General features: G+C 41.5%; 1 protein-coding gene across 13 annotated transcripts in view; it reads right to left on the minus strand.

Moving 5' to 3' along the window:
• Positions 1–3,149, minus strand: part of MYCBP2 (MYC binding protein 2) — a 256,327-nt gene extending 253,178 nt beyond the window's left edge. For all 13 annotated transcript variants that reach the window (XM_058548329.1, XM_058548334.1, XM_058548335.1 and 10 more), the window contains exon 1: positions 2,589–3,149. In XM_058548329.1, coding sequence (XP_058404312.1) covers positions 2,589–2,884 — 296 coding nt within the window. In that variant the 5' untranslated portion in view covers positions 2,885–3,149. The remainder of the gene's footprint in view (positions 1–2,588) is intronic.
• Between the last annotated feature and the right edge of the window lie 20,050 nt (positions 3,150–23,199).

Consider the following 23,199-nt stretch of genomic DNA (forward strand, 5'->3'; position numbering starts at 1 on the left):
GGAAGACTACCCCCTAACTTGTTTCAAAGGCTAACCTCTCCACCTGTATCTTAAACCTGTCCCTGAGATCTCCCTTGGACCTCTCCCCATCAATTATCTCCTCTCTCACTTCTTTAATTTCTCCTTCTCCACCTACTGAATTGTTTCCCACCCGCCCTCCCATACTCGAATATTCTTCCCTCAACCATGCATCTCCCCAACATCTCCCACTGACTCCTCACTACATCTCTCTACTATGACCACTTCCTCAAAAGTCATCAGTGACCTGGAAAGTGCTCTCACTTTCTTCAGCATTTCACACTGCTGAGGACTTTCACTCTATTTTCTTAGGACCAGAGGTGGTATTGTCTCATGGTTCTCTTCTTAATTTTTTTATCTCTTTTTTTCAGTTTCTTTCACTGTCTCCTTTCTCTCAAACCTTAAATTTGATGCTCACTACAGCCTCATCCTCTATTCTTGCCCCATTCTCTGTCTCTGAAAGATCTCTTCCTCTCTTCTAACTCAACTAGTGCCCCTACACAAATAATTGTATCATGCATTCAGAACCTAAATCCCAGCTCCACCTTCCCCATCATATTTAATGAGAAATGTGATTGAATTCTTAAGCAAATCATCAATAGAGAATAGTTGCAGGCTACGACTTAGAAAAAAATAATGTGAACTATAATAAACAATAATGTTCTGAACAAGCACTAGAAGGCAATATTATACAACTTAAGGCCCCTTAAGGCTGGTTTCCACGAGTACTTCTTGAAATACTTGAACTAATTCTCATAAATTTTAATTGACAGCTTGTACAAACATAGACCAAAGAATAAAGATCACTCACAAATTTTATATATGTGGCTAACCTATATTAGTTTTGTTTAAAACTGTTAATATAGTTCTGGATACATAGAAATTGTATTATTACACAAGCATAGTAATAGAAAGTTAAAATAGGAACATACCAGTCACAAATTATTGCATAAGTATGGAAACAACACACAAAATAAATTCCAGTTCTTTGAGAGGGGTTTGTAAAGATGTACCTACAGTGCCATAATTTAGAGACTCCCAGGTCAAAATTATACCTAATTATCAGAGCAAACTGTCTAATGAGGTTTTGTGCTATTTTCAAAAACATTAGCAAGAAACAGACTTGTGCCATTGTGGCCTTCAGTTTAGATAGCAAAAGGTAGTTATACACATTTATATCCTTATGATAAAATTACTCATGTACCCAATCCTGTAAACAATTATAGACACGAGAAGACTGGTTTACTCAGAAGAGTGAACAAAGCCCCATCTTTACAACGCTCTGCAATGGATAAGACCCACAATACATACCGGTCAACTACAAATACCCGACTTACCTAGCCCCTTTCGTAACAGGAGAAAATGACATCTGGTTATTACCTAACAAACTGCCCATTCAATAAATACAGTACACTGTAACTTATTCTACAAAATCCTACTATGCTTTCCCCATGTACTGCAGGTGAGAAAAAAGATGAAGTCAACTCCCAATTAGCACTGTCAAAACCAAACTGGTGAAACAAGTCAGTCACCATCCTTCAGGGTATGTGGCATGTAAGGGCATGGAAAAGAAAACAACAGGAGAGCGCTTAGCAAAAAGACCCACGTTTTAAGAAAAAGAAAATGAAAGTGATTTGACATCTACATCAAGGAAGCTGAAAGTGCAGCTAGCCTAGGAAGAGGTCTAGGACCTACTCAAATTTTCTAGTTGGTGGCAGCTGAACACTATACCAGCTGTCACATTTTGAAGTTCTTCAGCTTTCCCCTTTTCCCCACAGAACCCCCTCCACTCTAAAGCCTGTAAGTGACAGAGGAAATAGAACAGAAGATGAAGGGAAATGGCCGATGGGACATCAGAACACAAGAGCAGCTGCAACCACATCTCTAGAAGACCAAAGGTCCAGTTGTCAAAGCACAGCTCTAAAAATCTGTATCAGACACCTTTCACATCCACATAAATCCCCATCTGAATCTTTTTTGCATAAATCTCTTAAATTGAAACTCATGCCTTAATACCCACAGGCTGATTAGATAAAACTCATCATATATATATATATATATATATATATATATATATATGAGACTATCCTTAACCTACACCACTGCTCCCCTTAGTGAAGGGCAGATTTTTAAGGGAGGTGGAAAGGGGAGGATGGAATGTCATGGGGCGCGGGGGGGGGAGGGTGAGAAATACGTGCAAATACCATTGCGGCAGAGACAGTGGAAACGCCAATTCCCTCACCTCTCCTGCAAATTCTCTTCGTGTATTACCCTCTACCCATCCCTCCTCCTTCCTCAACAATACACACACACGTGTCATCACCGACCCGCACCATCACCTTTTCCAGCATCAGACGCTACCCTCCCACCCTCACTAACCTCCCACAAAGACAGTCACACACACTCTTGGAGCAGAAACTGCCGCCACCGCACCCTTCTATCTCAGTAAGTGCTTCCACCATCCAGCGTCAAGCGCTGGCTGAAAGACAGCTCAGTAAATACGTACGTAGACACACGCACACGGGCACACATGCGGCATGTGGCGCAAGGAAGGGCACCCGGAGACGCACCTGGAGGCCGGGTGTCCAGCGCTGCTGCCCCCCTGGTCCCTGTCACTGAGCGCAGCTGTGTAAATCCTCCGGTAGCGGTCGGCCAAGGCCCGGCCTGACAGCAGCAGCTGGTAGTGACCCCGGGAGTCCGCGGCCGGCAGCCCCAGCCCCGCGGCAGCCACGGAGCCCTCGGGAACCGGCATGAACAGCGCCCCCGGCGCCGGGGAGGAAGAGAAGGTGGCGGCTGGGAAGAATCCGTCCCCGCCGGGCCCCGAAGAGGCGGCGGCGGGAGAGGCAGTCGCTGCGCACATCATCATCGCCGCCGCTGCCGCCGCCGCCTCGTCCCCGCGGGCCGGGCAGGCAGACACGCGCGCGCACACACAGCCCTTTTCCAACGACGACCGCTCCGGCGGCGGCCTCTCGCTCCCGCAGCAGGGAGACTACAAAGACAGCGACCTCCTCCTTCTCCGCCTTCTTCTCCTCCTCCCCCCCGCGCCGCCTTCGCCGCTACTGGGGCCGCTCATCTAACCCCGCCACCCCGGGAGTGTGAGGAGGAGGCGGTGCCGCCGCTGCCGCCGCCGCCACCGCTGCCACCGCCGAGGCTACCCGCAATGGGAAGCTGCCGGCCGCACTGGGCATGCGCCACTCCTCGCACATGCTCAGTAACTCCAGCCCCTTCCCCCTCCCACCCCCCTCTCCGCCACCACTCCCTCCGCCTCAGGGCTTTGGGTGTGGGGAGGTTGAGTCGTGCGGAATCTGAAAGAAATCCACTTCTCCGGGTTTTACTAGCAGCTTGAGGAAGAGTAAGGAAAGTGCTTACTCTTTGTAGCTGTCAGCTACCAGCCAATGGCTTCAGGTAATGAGCTGCCTTCCAGGTGGGAGAACTAGGACCTGAAAGAAAGCAGGAAGGTGCCCACCGCCAGAGGATGAGTGTTACGCACTCCTGCTACCTTTTCCCCAAGTGTGTGCCGCCAACATGAAGATTCACTGTGAATAGTGCTGGTTAATTGAGAATTCAAGGCAGAGAAGGCCAGCCGTATTAGATGTCCCTTTGGCGATCTTATTTTGGATTTTTTTGTCATTAGGATTTAAGTCTGTTTAAAATAGCTTTTACTTACAAAAAATAGGTAGAAGCTAGTGCATTCTTTTTTTCTGTGAAAGTAGAATTCACAGATATGCGAGTATTCACAAGCCAGGGTCATTCCTAAATTCTTGTTCCTTTACATCAGAGATAAATCTTAATGCAATAATACTTTTTGGTTGACTTCACACTCACCCTAAGAGAGCACTCTTATCTCTTGACAGTGGTCACTTAATGGCTTATCTTTTTCTGCCCAAACTTACATTACTAAAGAGAAATCTTGAATATGACTTGAAACTGTAATTGTGACTGTATAACATGATAATGTCATATCTACCAAAGATCTTATCATTGTTATCTATAGAAATGTAACAGTTGCTAAGTCCCCCGTTCCAAGCCATTCTACTAACCCCTTCCAAGTAAATGCTCTAGAAATGTATGCAACAATGCACCCTGATTCCTAAGTTTTACCCTTTGGATCTCAGTTTGAAGTTTACCTAATTTATACTCCTGACAAAATCATTTCCAAGTCCTATCATCCCGGTACTATATCCTTTGTCTACTTACTAGCTTTTAAGTCTGTGCCTCATGTTTTGAGAAGTACAAACAAGGAGTGGGGAAGTAAATTAATTCGAGCTTTTGGGGGGAGGGAGTGCTGAAGAAGTACGTTTTATCTGGGGCTTTAAATGATAAATGGGCGTCATTTTGATTTTAAAAAGATAGCTGGAAGTGGAATAATGAAAACACAGGGACAAATGACAGGCATAGGGAATCACGGTATTTTAGTACTGTGAGAAGCCCTGTTAAACAGGTTTTATAGTTGTCTCGTTTACTCAACTATCTTAGAAGCTCCTTCAGAGCTTATCTTTGTGTCTTCCTCAGCCCGTGGTCTAGAACCTTGCGCATAGTTAAGTATCCAATAAGTATTTGTTAGGCTAAATTCCTGTCCTGATGCTTCAGCACAGTTACAAACCTCAGGGTGGAACTCCCCCCAATCCCCAACCCTGGGATGAGAGCCAAGACACAGGTACCGAGGCAGCTAAAGGCTTGCGGGGTTCAAGGCCTGAACATGCACAGCTGCAAGGGCTCATTACTTTTCAAGAGCCAGCGGGGTAGCCAGAAGTCTCCGTCAGATGAGGATTTGGATCCTGACTCTGCTACTTGTATATCTTTCATCCTCTGAATAATGGTCAAAATAACACTGCATGAGATTGTGGGAAGACTTAGCATCTAGAATGTCCACCTTGGCACATGGCTTTTCACAAATGGTAACATACAAAACAAAACATATAGACTTTTACCATACAGACTGCAATGGTATCTATGTCTGTTCCCCCCTTACATTCCCAGCTCCTAGCAAAGGCTCCAGCCCTAAGCGGGAAGGAAATAGATAGTGGTTGAATGAATGAATGAATGTTGCCTGCACAGAGAAATATTTTCAGCTCAGGCTTAGGTGGTGGCATGTGCAGTCATTGCCCGTTTAGAGTTTCTAGTGGAGACTGACCTAAGCGGCTGCACTGGTCTCCGAGTTCCTCCCACCCCTTCCTTAATTTCTCTTCGGTCTTGACCAAACCCTTCAGTCCGGAACAGGCTCCGTCCTGAGCCTTCTGGGTATACACAAAACCCGGTAACTGGATAATTTCCTAAGAAACCCGTTGTCATTGAGCTGCGCAACTAGGCGTGCGCAGAGTCGCACACACGCTCAGGTATCCGAGGGTGGCGTTTCTGTTGCGGTTGGCAGCGTTTCCTTCTACGGCAGCGGCAGCGGCTGCTCTACTTTAAGCTGATAGCCAGTGCAGCGTTTTTTCTCCTCCTCCTCCTCCTCCTCCTCCTCTTCCTGCCTCCGCACTGTGCGCTCCTGGGTCGCTGCAACTGCTACAGCTACTGCCGTGGCAGCAAGGCACCTTGGAAGGCTCCCCTGGGGTGGCGGGGAATGGGGCGCGTGCCGGGAAGGAAAGGACGTTTGGAGTCACCATTAATTCCACTGTCAAGGGGACGTGAAGGGGAGGGTCCCCAAGGCAAGTCGCTAAATTTTTGCGACTGGGTCACCTGAACCGTCGCTGCGGACGGGAGAGGTGTGTTTCTCGCAGTATGCCAAGCAAGCGTCCCCTCCCTCCAATCCTGCGCGCGGTACTCTCGAACGCCTTCTGCTGCTCAGGTGTTGGGGTGGCGTCGGGTGGCGCTTGTTATTCAAGGAAACGTGCAGAATGAAAAAATATAGAGGGCTTTGCTTTTGTTTTTCCAGCCCCACTGAGCACGCCTCCTTCACTTTCCGCGCTGCCATCTTAGCTTTATCTTCTGGCCAGGCTGGGCGTGTGTGTGCATTTGTGTTAGGAGGGAGGGCTAGAGGAGTAGGGGAGAGTGGAGAGAGCACTGGGCGGGTTGGATGTCAGAACTGGCTAGACAGGACTTCGGGACACAATCGCCCTCAAAGAATAACATTGAACTAAGGCAAATCCTGATTTTGCCCATTTTATTAGTGAAACGTATGCGAAGTAGTATTTTTTACTCTTTGTGGTTGATATCACGCTTATATCTTGTCTGTGATCATGTAAGATTATGGCTTCATCTTTCATTCGTATTAGCACAGATTTTAATGCTCTTTCCACTTGAATTTGTAAATTTGGTATTACAATTTTTTTGAACTCTTACCAGATTTACATTTTTTTATACTCAATGTCTTTAAGGGTATGTTTTTTGTTTGTTTTTTTTAAAGGAAGCCATCAGCACTGATGTAGTAAATAACAGCAGAAACCATAAAGTGTATATAAGAGAGCAATGATTGGTGGTGTTAGTTTCATTTAAAAGGTTAATATTGTACTAAAGCAACAAGATTACAAACACAGGAAGCATGTGTATTATCAGGAACATCAAGACTGCTGAAAATGCTGTGGTCAAGTCGGGTCTGAGTTTGTTTCCCGGATTTGTACAGCAATGTATTAGAGCATTTAAAAACCAAATTGGTAGCTGAGAGCATTTTAAAACAAGCTTGGTAGCTGAGAAAAATTTGGAAGAAAAAAAAGTGCTCAAGCTTGAAGAATGAAGAAAAGCTTCACTCTTTAGTAAGTTCCACTTTTTAGGGACCACAGGATTCTACATTCTTGACAAATATGACCATGTTGCACTTTAAAATGAAATATATTTTAATATTTAATACTCCAAACTGAACAGAAAAATTCAACATGGCAATTGAAATTCTTTTAAACAAAAATACATATTGTATCCCCTAGATATCTTGACCTCTTGCTTTAAACAACTATATTTTTAGAGCCTTGGAAGATTCAGTAATTTGTAGGCATGAGGAGTTAATGCTTTTTCCTTTTTATTCATATTAGTTTCAAAAGATACAAATTTTATGTTCAAGTTTTCCTACAAATAAAAAATTTAGAACTAGGGAGGCCTGAGTTAAATATGGACATTTTTGTCCCTGAAAAATTATTCTAAAATATTTATTAGAAAGTGAGGATATTCTTTGAAGTATGTGAATTCAAGAATACATATTTGAATGCAATCACATTTTAAAAAATCTCATTGTTGTGATGCATTTTAAACCAGTGGAGGATTTTACAACTGATGTAGGCAGTCATATAAAGTGTAACTCTATGAAAGAGAGAAATGTGAGAACCACAGCATTTTCACTTTGAAAATTTTAGTATAGTTTATAAATTATTAGGTTAGTCTTTATTACTAAGGTTAAATAGTTTAATAATTAAATCATATTTCCTCAACTCCTAAAGAACTATTGAAATTCTTATAAAGAGTAGCAATTTTATCATATCAAAATTTCCTTGAAATAGGATATTTTAATAGGTTTCTTGGCTAAGTCAGATATCAGGATATATCTAAATGGCTCTAAACTGGTGATTATACTAGACATGGTCTTATTTTAAAGACATTTAACCTCTCTTAAGCTAAGTTTTTTCATCAATAAAATGAGGGTAATAATAGCATCTACTTCATTAGATTCTTTGAGGATTAAGTTAAATAATATGTATGAAGGACTTGCTTAGCTCATTATCTGGCAGGCAATAACTGTTATTATTAATAGTATGTGTGATCCCTTATTTGAGGTGTCCCAATTGTGTGGTAGAGGAAGTAACAAAACAGTTATACATTTTGAGTTATAAACAATTGAATATGAAAGGTTGTTTGTTTTTTAAGAAAGTCTCATCCACAAATACAGATTTGCTATATCTTGACATGACAAGAATAGAATCCAAAGACTACTTGTTTCCCTAAAACACCCTGCTCTTGGATAACTTTTAATTCAAAAAACATACTGCTTACTTCATAAATTCAGTGAGTTTTTGGAATTTTAACTAATGGCTACATTTTCACACATAATAGTCAGATTATAGTTTCTTCTCCAGTGGCTGGTGGCTATGGTACACTTCTAGGGTCAAAAATTATAAATCATCCATGGCTCACATTCTCTGTTAATTTATCTGTAATTAACATCAAAATCTTAGCCCCACCTAGTTCAACTTCCTGTTTTGATCAATATTTTTACTTTTGTATTTTGAAAGTAAAAAGAAATGGATTTACCAGTTCTTCATAAGTTAATTCTCTTAAAAATATTTTGCCTCTTTTTTATTATGTCAGGTTTGCCTTCAACTGGGCCAGAAGCTATTTTAAAAGTTTTTAGAACATGTAATTAATGAAAAATAGTTCATACTTTTCCTGAATTAATTTGTGGTAAGTGACTATTTTCTTTTTTTGTGTGTGAGGAAGATCAGTCCTGAGCTAACATCCATGCTAATCCTCTTTTTTTTTTCGCTGAGGAAGACCGGCTCTGAGCTAACATCTATTGCCAATCCTCCTCCTTTTTTTCCCCCCCCCAAAGCCCCAGTAGATAGTTGTATGTCATAGTTGCATGTCCTTCTAGTTGCTGTATGTGGGACACGGCCTCAGCATGGCCAGAGAAGCGGTGCGTTGGTGCGCGCCCGGGATCTGAACCCAGGCGGCCAGTAGCGGAGCGTACGCACTTAACCGCTAAGCCACCAGGCCGGCCCAAGTGACAGTATTTTCTTAGGTTAGACAGAATAATCTTATCTGTATGATGTCAAATGTTGGGGACTGAATTAATTATTTATGTGGTGAAGCAAAGACAGCACTGCTTCCAGAGAAAAACTGTAGCTTCCCTATAAGTACTCCTCAAGTGCACCTCTACGTGCATAGTAATTTGCTTGTGTGCTCTTGAGTCTGTTCCTCTCCATTTCCCTGCTCTGCTCTGTACAACAGGGGAATGAGCCCTACAAACTACATTTTCTAGGGCTCTCTTACCAGCTGGCTTCAAGTTAGATCCAGCCTGTGGGGTGAAATGGGTGATGGGGAGAAACCCATGGGAAGAGGGGAGAAACCATCCCTCCCCCACCCCCCATCCCCCACCTCCCACCACTGCCTCTCTTTCTGCTTTGGGCAGTATCTCTTCTGTGGTTCCAGCTCCTGCTGGGCAGCTTCTCTTTCCATGATCCAGCTCCAGCCAGGTCATCTCTGTTGTGAAACCTGTTCCCACTTGCAATCCCAGCTAACAGCGTCTCCTCCTTTGGTCTCTCCAGCCTTTAGGCTTCCTGCTGATATTAATCCTTGAGATGTCTCTGACCCTTGTTTGGCTTTTCAACTCCTTCAGTAACATTGCAATTAGTTCCCCATATTCAATTCCCTCTCTTAATGACCTGGCATGCACTTGTCTGTTTTTCTATTTGGACCCTGAGTGATGCAGATAGTATTCCATCCAAATAATAGACCTGATTTAGCTTCTCCGCCAAATGATGGCATTTCATCATCTTTCATCTGGTCTTTAAAGCTTGTGCATCTGACCTCAAGCGGTAAAACAGAAACCTGCTTTGAAAACAATGTTGGTTGACTCACCGCACCCATTCCAAACTACCTTCTTCCTTGCCTGCCTCTACTTTAAGAGACTGGTAAAAGCGAAGTGGTCTCTCTGTGAGCCTCTCCTGCATCTAGGGTGGGCTTTGGGACACAATTCAGGCCAGCAAGATGAAGGAAAATCTGCTGGGCCTACTTCTGTCTCTCTTTCTTTCCACCTCAAAGATGGACAGGATGGCTGACATCTGTAGCCATGAGACAAGAGGTACAAGATAAAGGCCAAGAGCATCACTGACATTGACCTTGACACTGTAGAGCCATTGAACAAAGTTTCAAACTTATTTTTATGCAAAAAGAAAACAAACTCCAAATTGTCTCAGCTACTGTTAATGAAGTATTCTGTTACTTGTAGCTAAAAATGTTCCTACCTGATATACCAACTCCGGCATCTCCGTCAAAGAGTACACTCTCCATCTAGCTTCTATCAGTAGTCTGTCTGAAAAAAGACATATTTTTGGAAAATAACTGAAAGCATAAAAATCCCTTCATTCCCCTGAGTCTTAAATGTTCTTGCTTTATTCAAGTCAAACATCAGAAACTTCACTGAATTATATTTTATATCATTCCTTTGGGTTTATTACAAATTTCTACAGTGAGGTGCCTCCCAGATACCCTTCCAGGTCTTAGGCGTTTATTCCTCCAGCTGCTGGGAGTGTTGATTGCTGGCTGCTCCCAGCTAAGCCTCTTCCTATAAATTGCTCTTGGCCTTAGGGAGCTGTCTCACCCAAGGTTCCACCCCCTCTCCAGGGGGAGCCCGCATCAAATGACTTCACTGTGGTGTACAACGACCTGGCCCTCAGACCTTAATTCAGGATCACTCTGAAGAGCCATCCCAGCTTCAGAACTTTCCATGGAATTACCTAAGGCCTTCATTGCAACTGCATTGCAGTTCCATTTCTCTTTCCCTTTTGACCGATCCTGCTTTCCTCACTCATTCACAGGCAGCATTATTGAAAGGACTCCACAATAAACATCCTGCATGCAAGTCTCCATCTCTGAGCTTTTCCCCAGGGAACCTGACATAAGTCAGTTGGTATGGGGAGTGGTGTGAAGAAGTGGACTCTAAAATGTGATTTTGGAGCTGGATCATCCACTGGTCGGGTGACAGTGAGGACCCCATCTGTGGTGAACAATTTCTAAGGTAACGGCATGATATCCTAATATCCCTACCCTTGTATAAGTCTCTCCCTTTGTGTGTGGGTAGGATGTACAAATTCCTTCTCACCAATAGAATACAGCAAAACTGACAGGATGTACATAATTACACATACCTGATTAAGTTACATTATATTATAACTCCTGTCTTGCTGGGACCCTCTCTTCCTTGTTGACTTTGAAGAAGCAAGGTGCCATATTGTGAGCCACCATGTGGAGAGGTCCATGTGACAAGGAGCTGATGGTAGCCTCTGGCTAACAGCCAACAAGGACTGAGTCTCTCAGTCCAGCAGCCTGCAAGGAACTGAATTCTGCCAAAAACTGAGTTTGGAAGTGGTTCCTTTCCCAGTTGAGTCTCAGATGAGACTGTAGTCCCAGTTGACACTTTGATTACAGCCTTGCAGATGATGGAGTTAGGCCATGCCCAGTCTTCTAATGAACAGAAACTGTCACATAGTAAATATGTGTCATTTTAAGCCACTAAGTTTGTGGTAATATTGTTATGCAGCAATAGAAAACTAATAGACCATCACTGATAATAGATGGAGCATTGATAGCCCTGACATGTGATGGGTAGAACTGTGCAACTGCTGGAACTTTCACTGGAAGTGAACTAAGATGGGATACCTGCAGATGGGAATGCAGTTGCAGGTGTAAAAGCTCAAGTTTTTGAGAGGGTCAAGGAGTGTGTTCATTATAAAGACAATGCAACTAGATTTCTCTTGCCGAGTGTCATAGATGCACTGGAGAAAGACAATGAAATGCTGAGTTAAGGGTCCAATGGTCTGAGGCATGCCAGAGATCTCCTACAAAGTAAAGGGTAAGTTATCACTTCTTGCACTTCCTACCACAAAGAAGGAGGGACAACACTTGCTAGGCTTCTCTGGGTTCTGAAGGCGTAGTATTTACTTGAGAACATTGCTCTGACACATTTCCTGAATGACACAGAAAGCTGCCAACTTTAAGTAGTGCCCAGAGCAGGAAAGGGCTCTGCATCCTCTCTTAACTCTGGAGCAAGCAGTTCTGCTTCTTGAATCATATAATATGACAAAGCCTATGATATTAGATGTATCACTGGTAAGGAAAGATGCTGTGGAATGAATGGAAAGTTTCAATGGGAAAATCACAAAGAAAAGCCCAAGGGTTCTGGAGCAAGGCAAAAAAATCATACACGATTGAAAAATAGCTCCTGGTAGGCTATTTGGGCCCTGATAGAGACAGAGCTGGCTATCAAGTGGCTATAACTTCCCATGAGAAGCTGGGTTTTGCCAGACCCACCAATGAAAAGGTCCAGTGGGCCCAGCAAAAAGATGGTAAGATGGAGGTGACATACCCAGTATCAGGGATCAGCAGGGCCAGAGCACAAGTAAGCTGCATAAGTGTGTGGCCAGACTCCTATGTCATAAACATTATTGTACTGGTACCTGCCTCTAAGCTCAAACATATGGCTGCATGGGATTGGGGTGTGGGGGTGTGGAGGTGGGGTCCCTTATGACCAACTGGTGGAGGAGAAAAAAGTTGAGTTTGGTTCAAGAATAGGTTGACTTGGTAAGTCGGTGCAAGCTGAAATAAACTGCTGTTGCACTATGATCTGACAAATGGTGATGAGGCATAGTCCTCCCAATGGTTCACACTTCATGCAGTGCACATAATCATCTATTATGCACATGAAGAGAAGTGGCCTGCAGTAAGAATATGTAAGACTTATGGGTAGTGGCAGATGGCTTAGCTTTTTGGTAGGGTCCTGGAAGTAGAAAGGTTGTAAAATTGGGGAGAAGAAGGTCTGTGGAAGAGGAAGGTCTATGGGACCTATGGTACCTATGGGAGTGGGCATGAAGGGTGAATATCTTTGAATCTCATGGTGATGCCCATCAGAGAACATCCTACCATGGAAGAGACAGTAAAGGACCCTGTAGACAGGATGACTCCACCAGTTGATGTCAGCTAGCCTCTGCTTTTCTCCACCCAGTGGGGGCACAAAAGGCACATAGATGGAGTAGCCATGGTGCTGAGATGGAGGCTATGCATGGTGGCAAGGATGGAAGTTATGCATGGAATTTACAGTGAGGGCTCTCATCTAATAACGTTGATCTAGCTACTGCTATTGCCAAATGTACAACCTGCCGGCAAAAGAGACCAACACTAGACCCCCAGTATAGCACGATCCCTCAAGGAGACTGACCAGCCGCTTGCTGGATAGTTGATTACATTCCACCCTGGAAGGGTCAGTGATTCAACTTGGCTGGGACTTATACATATTCTGGTATGGATTTGCCCTCCCTGCCCACATTGGCCAGCACCATTATCTGTAGGCTTACAGAGAGTTCTGTTTCACAGATATGGGATCTTGAAAAGCATTGTCTCAGACCAAGGGGCCCAATTTATAGTAAGTGATGTATGTCTGTGGTAGACTGAGTAATGACCCCCTTCCTCCAAAGTTATCTACATCGTAATCCTCGGAAACTGTGAATTCGTTACCTTACACAGAAAACGACTTTTGCAGATGTGATTAAGTTAAGGATCTTCAGCTGGGGAGATTATCCTGGATTATCCAGGTGGGCCCAATGTAATCACAAGAGTTCTTATAAGAGGGAGGCAGGAGGGTCAGAGCGAGAGAAAGCAATGTGACAATGGCAGCAGAGTCGGAGAAGAAAATATGATGACAGAAGCAGAGGAGAGAGAGAAAGAGATTTGAAGATGCTATGCTGCTGGCTTTGATGGTAGAGGAAAGGCTGTGAGCCAAGAAATGCAGATGGCCTCTAGCAGCTGAAAAAGTCAAGGAAACGAATTCTTCCCTGGAGCCTCCAGAAGAAATATAGCCCTGCTAACACCTTGATTTTAGGACTTCTAGCCACCAGAAATGTAAGATAGCAAATTTGGTTTGTTTTAACCCAGTAAATTTGTTACAGCAGCGAAAGGAAACTAATACAATGTCCATTGGATCCACTTATCCTATCACATAAAATGCCACCCAGAACCTGCTGATGATTGAATGATGGTGTGGTCTTTTGAAAGTGTAATTGGGGCACAAGCTACACATAATACCCTTTAAATTAACAGTTGTTACATGGTGCTGTGTCCCAAACAGGTGGAATATATGAGTTCAGGAACCCAGAGTGGAAGTCACAGTGGCCGTATTCCCAGTGACCCTTAGAGAATGTGCACTTTCTGCCCTGCTAGAGCTCTGTGGCTCCAGAGCTTACCAAAGGTGGATTGCTTCCACCTGAGGACCGAGTAAGAGCCCCATTGGACTTTAAATTATCGTTGCTCTAAATCACTTCTGGCTCCTCAGTCCAAGAGACCAGCAGACAAAGAAAGGAGTCCCTATGCTGGTAGGAGTCCCTATGCTGTCATCAGCAGTAGATAGGGTTGCTGTTACATATGGGAACAGGGAAGAGTAGGTATAACACGTAGGTAAGCCAGCCATGGGTATGTATCTTGGTACTCCTTACACAATTTTAATGTACAGTCCCCATGGCCCGAGAAGGGCAAGGTGAGTAGAGGAGGCTCAGATCTCTCAAGAGCAAGGGTGTAGGCGACCCTACTAGGTAGGCCACCTAGACTAGCAGGGGTTCTAGCTGAAGGTGAAGGCAATCTAGGACAGGTATGGAGGAGGGTCATATGAATTTCATTTGTAGCATTGAGACCAGCTGTAGCAACAAGGGCTGTGATTCATCACACTTATCTTCGACTTTTAGGTTTCTGCAGAAAAAAAGACTACCCAGAATCCTGGATATAGGGTGAACTCTCTAGAGATGCAAATGAATCTGAGCAGTGCTGGAGGTGGACTATAATGGCTACTCTAGTTTTCTTGCCCAGATTGATTGCCCCTTCGGGATTGAGTCACTTATTTTCCAGGGGTCAAAAGTGTTGGCTGCTGACAGCTCACAGCTGAGCCCTTCTCTGAGAAGTCAGTGAGGGTTGCTGCCTGGACCGTGGTTATGTTATGTCCTCTCCCTCAGGTTCACTTTGCTTGAAGTGACTTAACATTGCAGTGGTCCAAGCGTTTATCCCTGCTGCCTTAATTTGGGGACAACTCTAAGGGCCATTCCAATTCCAGAGCTCCCTGTCGGTTTGGCTGATGCTTCTCTTTTTAACTGATCCTTAATTCAACTTCTCCCTTACCTAATCATGCTTCCCTCACTTCTTTACAGCTTTTGTTCCTAAGTGTACTCCCTGATAAACTTCCTGCATGCGAGTTTTTGTTTCAGAGCTGGTTTCCTGGGGAACTTAAACTAAGGCAATTACTATGATTAAAAGACATCGAATGTGTCATTGTATTTGCTTGAAATATTGATGACATTATTCATGACATCATGCCATGTTCCAAATCTTATTGTAAAATTAAGTACTCAGAAAAACATTGCTTTCCCTAAAACCTGTTCTTTTTTTTTTTTTTTTTTTTGTGAGGAGATCAGCCCTGAGCTAACATCCGCCAATCCTCCTCTTTTTTTTGCTGAGGAAGACGGCCCTGGGCTAACATCGATGCCCATCTTCCTCCACTTTATATGGGACGCCACCACAGCATGGCTTACCAAGCAGTACTTCGGTGCGCGCCCGGGATCCGAGCCAGCGAACCCCGGGCCGCCGCAGCGGAGCGCGCGCACTCAACCGCTTGCGCCACCGGGCCGGCCCCCAAACCTGTTCTTTTTTATTAATAAAAATTACGTAGTTGATCATGATTCCGTTTACATTTGGCTACTAATAAACAGTAAATTTTTGCTATACATTTGCTATAGTCCTTTCTCTCCCAAGTTCTGAAAAAAATTTGTAAAAACGTTTGTAGCAAATGGAAGCAAAAATTCATCTTTATTACAATAATGGATGAGAGAGAGGACAGAGCTTAATGTAAAGCCAAAGGAGCTCTCTTCTCTGAAGCCCAGATATGAGCAGTTTTAGCCATACACTCACTTTAATGCTGGCAGGGCAGCCATCCGTATGCTAAAGGGAAGAGATTGCATGCTCCCTGAAGGCACCTAACTCCCAATTGAATGAAAGAAGGAAGGGGCTGGGGTATAAATGCCGGATTTCTGCTTCCTAACTCAACAATGAGATAAAGTACTGCACCTCCCCCGTCCATCCATCTTCTGTCATCATTGCTTCTCTGGATGATAGGCATAGCTGCGCACCATGAACAAAGGACACCGATTAGGCAATTGTTGTAGTCCAGCATGACCCATTGAGGGTCTCAACTAAGGCAGTCAACATAGAGGGGAGAGGACCACTCAAGGGGTAGGATGCACAGGAAAAAGTCATCTAACGTGGAGGATGAGGGAAATGGAGGATCCTAATGTGACTCCCAGATTCTGGGTGGACAATGGTGTCATTCATTGAAATGGGAACCCAGGAAAAGAAGGCTGTTTAGGATGGAAGATGAGGAGTGCTGTTTATCTTCTCTAACTTATTTCTTGGTCTGAAAATAATTTGAGAGAATTTTTTAGAGAATGCAATCACTCCCTGACTTACACACATTCCTCTGCCATTGATTTTTGACTCACTCCAACCTATTCTCTGCACAGCTGTCATCTTTGAAAACCGTACCATATGCAATGAAATATTATCCAGCAATAAAAAGGAGTGTATGCCACAACATGAATGAACCTTGAAGATGTTATGCTAAATGAAAGAAGCCAGACACAAAGGCTATATATTGTATGATTTCATTTATATGAAACATCCAGAATAGACAAATCCATTGAAACAGAAAGTAGATTGGTGGTTGCCAGTGGCTGGGGGAAGAGGCAGCTTGGGAAGGGACTGCTTAATGGGTATGGGATTTTTTTTTGGGGGGATGTGATGAAATTGTTCCAGAATTAGATAGTGTGGATGATTGCACAACTGTGTAAATATACTAAAAACCACTGAATTGTACACTTTAAAAGGATAAATTTTATGGAATGTAAATTGTATTTCAATAAAACTTATTTTAAAAATCTGCTTAAAATCCTTCAGTGATTTTGTATTGTATTAATCAGAGTAAAGCTAGTTCCCACAACAGCCAAACTTCATGAACTGCTTCTTCTCTTTACCCTCCAGAGCCTTCTCTTGCCTTCACTGAACTGCTTTGTGCCCCAGGAGGTTGGCTCCTGTGCACGCATCACCTGGGCTTCCTTGAGGCTGCATTCTGATTGGGTTTGGCCAGTGGGGACACGCTCTCAGGAGACGGAAGAACAGGTGAAGAGGCAGGTCAGAGTATTTTTTTCCAGCTCTCCCCCTTCTTCTGGTGGTGGCGATGTCCCTTAGTGACTAGAGTTCCTGCTGGGCAGCTCCTCCTCCTTGGCGCCAGCTCTCAGGGCTATGATAACTCTATTTCCTCTCTTTGCCTCTTTAGTTCTAGAGTGGAAACAGCCTCCTGACTCCTATGTTTCTTCCCTTACCCTGTCCACACCTCTGAAAGGATTTCCTTCATTAAATTCTCTTCATTTGAACCATCTGGGGTGATTTGTTTCCTGACAGAATTTTGATTGATACCCCCCAAATCTCAGTGGCTTAACACAATAAAGGTTTACTCCTCACACATCTGATACAAGTCAGAGAGCCCTCTTTCATCTTGGAGCTTTGCCATCTAGACCACATGGCCTCCAACACCAGGCAAGAAAAGAGTGAATTGGAAGATTGCAGGGGATGCTGTCAAGGGCCAGGCCTGGAAGTAGCTTATGTCTCTTCCACCCATATCCATTGCCCAAAACAAGTCACAGGGCCTGAAGCTAACTGCAAGGGAGACTGGGATAGTGGTGTGGTGAACATATGACATTACCCCTGGCTAGTACTACAAAATTGCCTTCAGGTTTAAGTGAACTCTTTAGCAGGGCATAAAAAATACATCACCATCTGGTCCCAGTTTACCTTGTTACTTTATGGCTGCTAGTGCCGCAAACCATCCTTTGCAGAAGCTGTTTCCTCTGCCTGAGTTTCTATTCTCCCTCTTCTCCACCTGGCTAACTTCAGAACTCAGCTCAATAATTAACTCCTCCAGGATCCTTCTGATCCTACTGATCCTCCTGATCCTTCCCAAGTCTGATTTAACTACTGGTTCTCTGTACTACCACAGTGCTGGGAAAACATGCCATCATAACCCTTATTCTGTGTTATAATTTCATTCATTTCTTCATCTTGTCAATTGAAATGTAAGTTTCTTGAAGGCATGGATTATATTTCATTTCTCCCTTTCCCAGTACCTACCACTGTAGTCACTATATAAATAATTATTTTGGTTAGTAGTTCTTATGGTTAGTGGTTCTTAGCAGAGTCAGTACCATCCCTCTAAAGAGCATTTTGGAAATTTGTAGAAGTGTTTTTGGTTGTCATGATAACCAGGAAACACTACTGACATTTAGGGTATGGGCTAGAGATAATAAACATCCTGCATTATATAAGAGAGTCCTTCACAATGAAGAACTCTTCCCTGTCCTGCAAGACTTTCAGATGTCCCACTAGATTTTCAAATAGATGAAAAACCTGTTTATATCAGCCTGAACCTAGAACTGAATTCAGTTTTACATATAAATGCTGTTTTGGTTGTCTACTGCTGTATAATAATATATATGTACATATATGTATGTATATATATGTATTTCATTTTTGTTTATTTAGGCATATTTATATGTTAAAATATATTAAAATAATTATGTTTTATAAAATAATATAGTTATAAAATATTTATAAAATAATCTATATATTAAATATATTTATATTTAACACCAAAATATTTATAGATGGATAGATAGAAGGATAGATACAAACTTTCATTTTAGATTTCCTTTATATTAGGTTATTGTGTTTTTTTATTATGTATAGAGATAAGTTATTAATTTAATCTTAGGATAGTAAAGAAGTTGTTGCACAATATCTGCTATTAGGAGGAGATGTGGTAATAAAGTTGAAAAATCACTGATCTCTGTCAACTGAACTGATACTCTGGCACTCCCTTTTTGTTTCCATATTTGTCTTCTCCTTGATATTAATTTTCTACTTTGATTTATGTCTTGTTAACTCAAAATATGTACTCTGGACACAAATCAACTAAAATCTGTGAGCAATAACATGGGGACTATAAATAAATGAATGAATAAGTAAATAGCTGGTTCTGGGTTTTTCCCAATTATCAAAATGTTTAATTCTTGTAGAATATATAGAATTTATCTTTAAAACTGATTTTTCTCCCACAGAAATAGTTTTATTATTTTCTAGTTTGAACCAGATTAATAGGAATGTCTAGATATGTGTCATAGTAACACTAGTAACACTGTTATATTTAATTGGTGTACCTTAATATGAATAGTTTCTTGACTTATCTACTATACTACATAATCATATTTTTGGAATAAGACTGAAACTGTACATAACTATTTTAGATTTCTGACATTGCAAAGTGCTTCACCTCATATTGAGATGTTCTCAAGAAAAAAAGATATATCATTAGACCTTTTAGTGAAGCCAGCCTACGTACAAAGGTATTTATCCCATCACTTTCCTTAAAATATTAGATTGAATAAATACTGTACTAAAATATATTTACCATCTGGAACTAAATTCTGTAGAGCTTTAAGTACTGATAATCTGTTCCTGTGACCTCCTACTGCTTATACAAGTATGGTATATTACTCTATATTCAAGGGTTTATTTTCTAATATTTATCTTTCATACCAAAATATGTAAATAGGTCTTTGATTATTAAATCATCAGCATTTCCCATAATATGATTTTTAACACAAGCAGACAAATATAAAAACCAAATAAATTCACTTAATATCCTTCACTGTGGGCTCTGAAAAAACGCTACCCCCTCAGTCTGGTAGGTAGAGGCTACCCTCCCAGTTGTTGGATAGATGTTAACATCTGATTCTGGTAGACAGATACTACCCTCCTGGCCTAGTAAACAGGTAATACCCTCCTGGTCTGGTTGACAGATTTTCCTCTCCTGGTCTGGTAGATACATGCTACTTCCTTACTTAGTAGATAGATGCTACTTTCCTGATCTAGTAGACAGATGTTGCCCTTCTGATCTGGTAGGTGGATGTTGGCCTTCTGGTCTGGTAGAGCAGTAGACAAGCAAGGTCTCAAACTAAAACAGTCCTATAAATCATCACTCAACTTCTGCTCGGGAAACAGAGTAAGTGATTCTTTGTTAGTTACCACTAAGGCATGAATGGCCCCTGAGCAGTGTATCATGGAAAGGATGTAAGAGACATAATTACTTAGCTACTGTTGCTATAATAGACTCAGGTAAACACTATCATTTTCCTTCTTAAACTATTTTAAGGAGGGGCAAGAGAAATCCAGCGTCACATTATGCTTTATCTACGTGATTTATAAAACTGAAGACTGGTGTGGGAACCCCGTGAATATTTGACCACAGAGAGAAAATCCCCACTCTAAGCCAACCACCATGTCTAGTTCAGTTTTAGTTTGAGGAACTAGGTCAGCCTCAATTCTAATGTGGCAGGAAGAAAATTAGTCTGGCTCCTTATGAGTGCAACTAGTGACTAATTAAACTGTTAATTTTTATAGTACTGGCAACATACAGTATTGAAAGCTATTACAAATATTTTTTTGGCATACTCATCTCCTTTGTCACCTCCTTTTTCTTCCCACACAAATCATTAAGTCTTTCTTCAGTGGGTTAAAAAGTTAACTTTACATAATCTTTGCACCAAGGGAAATATAAGAAGAAAACCAAATAATGGTAAATTTTAGAAGTCAACCCACCAATATTGTTTATAAGTTCATAGTCTATTTGAGTTAATATCATGTCCCTGACATTCTTTGATTTATCCTTATTTCAAAACAACGTAAGGTTCTAAAAATGAACATTGGCCTGTCCTAAGGATGTTTACAGAATGCAAGAGAAAATTAATTCTGTTGACAAACAGAAGCATTACCTCAAAGTGTGTGTGTATGTGTGTGAGTGTGCACAATGTCTTGCCCCACAAATCCATCTTCTCGCCACCATCACAGAACTGAGCACCACCCCTAAATTTCTTTCTTTACTCTGACATAAAAACATAAAATAATACAAAGGAAAGAATCAACTTCCTAACCTGTCCAAGAAAAATGGATCTCCCAATTCAAAGTGTAGCATGAGACACATTTAAAAATAATAAACACATTAGTCAGTAGTAGTATTACAATTTCAATATTCATAATATTAGGGTTATTTTTATGGATTTTTTACTTATTAGAGTTGTTAGTTTTTCATAATTGCACAGATCTGATAACTATTGAATAAATTATTGTAAACTATGTAAATCCCACTGCTGTGATTCCATACTTTATGTAATTGGTTATAGAACAATGCAGTTGGAGAATACAGCAGTAACAGTTTGTCATATGAAATGAACTTGTTACGATGTGGGAACATGATGTAGCCCTATAAACAAATTTGAAGAGCTAAAATACTTCTGGGACCATTGTACTGGTTAATTTATTTGACTGCTTTAATTTGGCTAACGTTCAGAAAGAAAACAGCCCTAGTGTTGTAAAGTGAAATAATTGGATTAGAGAGATAAAATGTGAGAGGATGGGGCATGAAGATAACTAGAAGTTTTGCAGAATTTTGCAGAATCAGTGAGAACATTCCATTCTTGTTCTTCCCATTCCATTCTACAGAGAAATCATCACTATGGCATCTTATGCTTTATGAGTATAATAAATTATTTGTCAAAAAGAACATCAATAAGCTGATTCATGGTTACTGGTCCCGTCCCAAGAGAGTGAACTTGGAAGGTAGTGCCATTTAAATTTTGTTATTTATTGCCAGCTCTGGTAAAATGCATATTTACTTACAAATCTTCAGGTATACAAACATGTATGCATGCATGCATGCATAAATTCATAGCTGAGGAAGAATGAAAATAATTGGCTAAAGTAAATTTTCAGTTGATATTTGCTTTATGATGTGCCTCCAAATTTAGGATTTTCTGAATTGTACTTTATAGCTATTCTCTTTTTAAAATTTAGTGTCTGTAGCACATAAGCTAATATTAATATCTCATATTTGTATAGCATGCTATAGTTTTAAATATAATTTCCAAAATATAATTGCAAATAATGAGGTACCATCACTATATTCTAGATGAGAAAACTAAATCCAGAAAGGTTAAAAAATGTTCCCCAGTTCACAAAATTAAAATGTGACTGAGTGCTATATTTCATTCTATTATCATTTCCCATCACATTTTAAAATGGCATTTAGAATAGAGTCTCTAAACCATGTATGTATACAACTGTTTTAACTGAACTTGAGTGCATTATTTTTAAACAGCTTGGGCATATTACTTAATCGCTCTGTCCTTCAATGTCCTCCTCTCTAAAATGAAGATAGTAGTAGTACCTGCCTCATAGGATTGTTGTGAGTTGATTCCTGGAGACTCATATGACAGTGCTCTCAGCACACAATAAGTGCTCAGTAAGAGTTAACCATTGCTGTTACTGAGACCACTGATCTCTATAGTCCTTTACCCTGTCCATAAAAATCCTGCTCTTTTGGAGGACAGCCTTACTTTTCTGAATTCTGATTCCATTTTCTTTCCTCTAGTAGGTCTTCAGTTTCATACATTTGAGGTAAATTTTTTCAATCTACCTTTTGTACTTTTATTTTTGTGTGTGTATTATATGTGTATCTTTGTATACCTACTTTGAGTTTCCTTTTTAATGAATTGCCTGTTCAAATCCTTTGCTATTTTTTATTAGGTTCTTTGTCAGTTTGGGTCCTCTAGGAAGCAAATGCCAGGATGGACATATACATTTATTATTAACTGTAATTGCATGACAAACAATGGAAAAAGGGTGACCTGCGAGTGGAGAGAATGGGGAAGGGTGGATTCTCATCTGGTTTTCCTTTGTGCAGGGAAACTTTCTGTTGCTATTGCTTTGGCTGTCTGTGCTGTAGTGGAGTATTTGTCAGTCCGCAGTGGGAAAGATATTGATGCATCTGCTACTGCTTTATGAGATTATTTGTTACATTATCTTTTAATAATAGCATCCATTTTAACAGTTGACTTGATTCTTAATGCTAAGATGTAAAGCTGCCACTTTATATTTTCCTGCCTCTGATTTTATTGTTGTGAGGGAAGTATACAATTGTGGTCGCCTTCAAATTTTGAAATTAAGAATATATAATTATTTGCAAAAAAAAAAAAAAAAAAGATAAAACTGGTTAGGAATAGACAACAAAAGCCTCTGGCCTTAGTGTGGATTTGACACCTATGAAAGGAGAGAAGGAAGAAAAGATGACTGAGTAGAAGTCTCTCATTGCAGTGCAGCTCCGAGAAAGTGTCAGCCAGGCCAGAGAGGAGCCCCAGAGCAAAGAATGCCTGTCATAGGAGTCTTGTGATAGGTGGGAATGGTCAGGCCCTAGTACCCCTGCCATGCCCAGTTAGTGGCTGGGAGCCCACCTGGAGAGCCTGGCCTTGGTATGAACACTGCAGTGGATCCAAAGATGTTGCAGCTCTCTGCCAACTACCCTTCTTGCCACAGTTTCTCTTGAGGGGAGATCTGAGTAATGCA

The sequence above is a fragment of the Diceros bicornis genome, chromosome 9 (assembly GCF_020826845.1).
Source record: "Diceros bicornis minor isolate mBicDic1 chromosome 9, mDicBic1.mat.cur, whole genome shotgun sequence".
In the NCBI taxonomy this organism is placed as follows: Eukaryota; Metazoa; Chordata; class Mammalia; order Perissodactyla; family Rhinocerotidae; genus Diceros; species Diceros bicornis.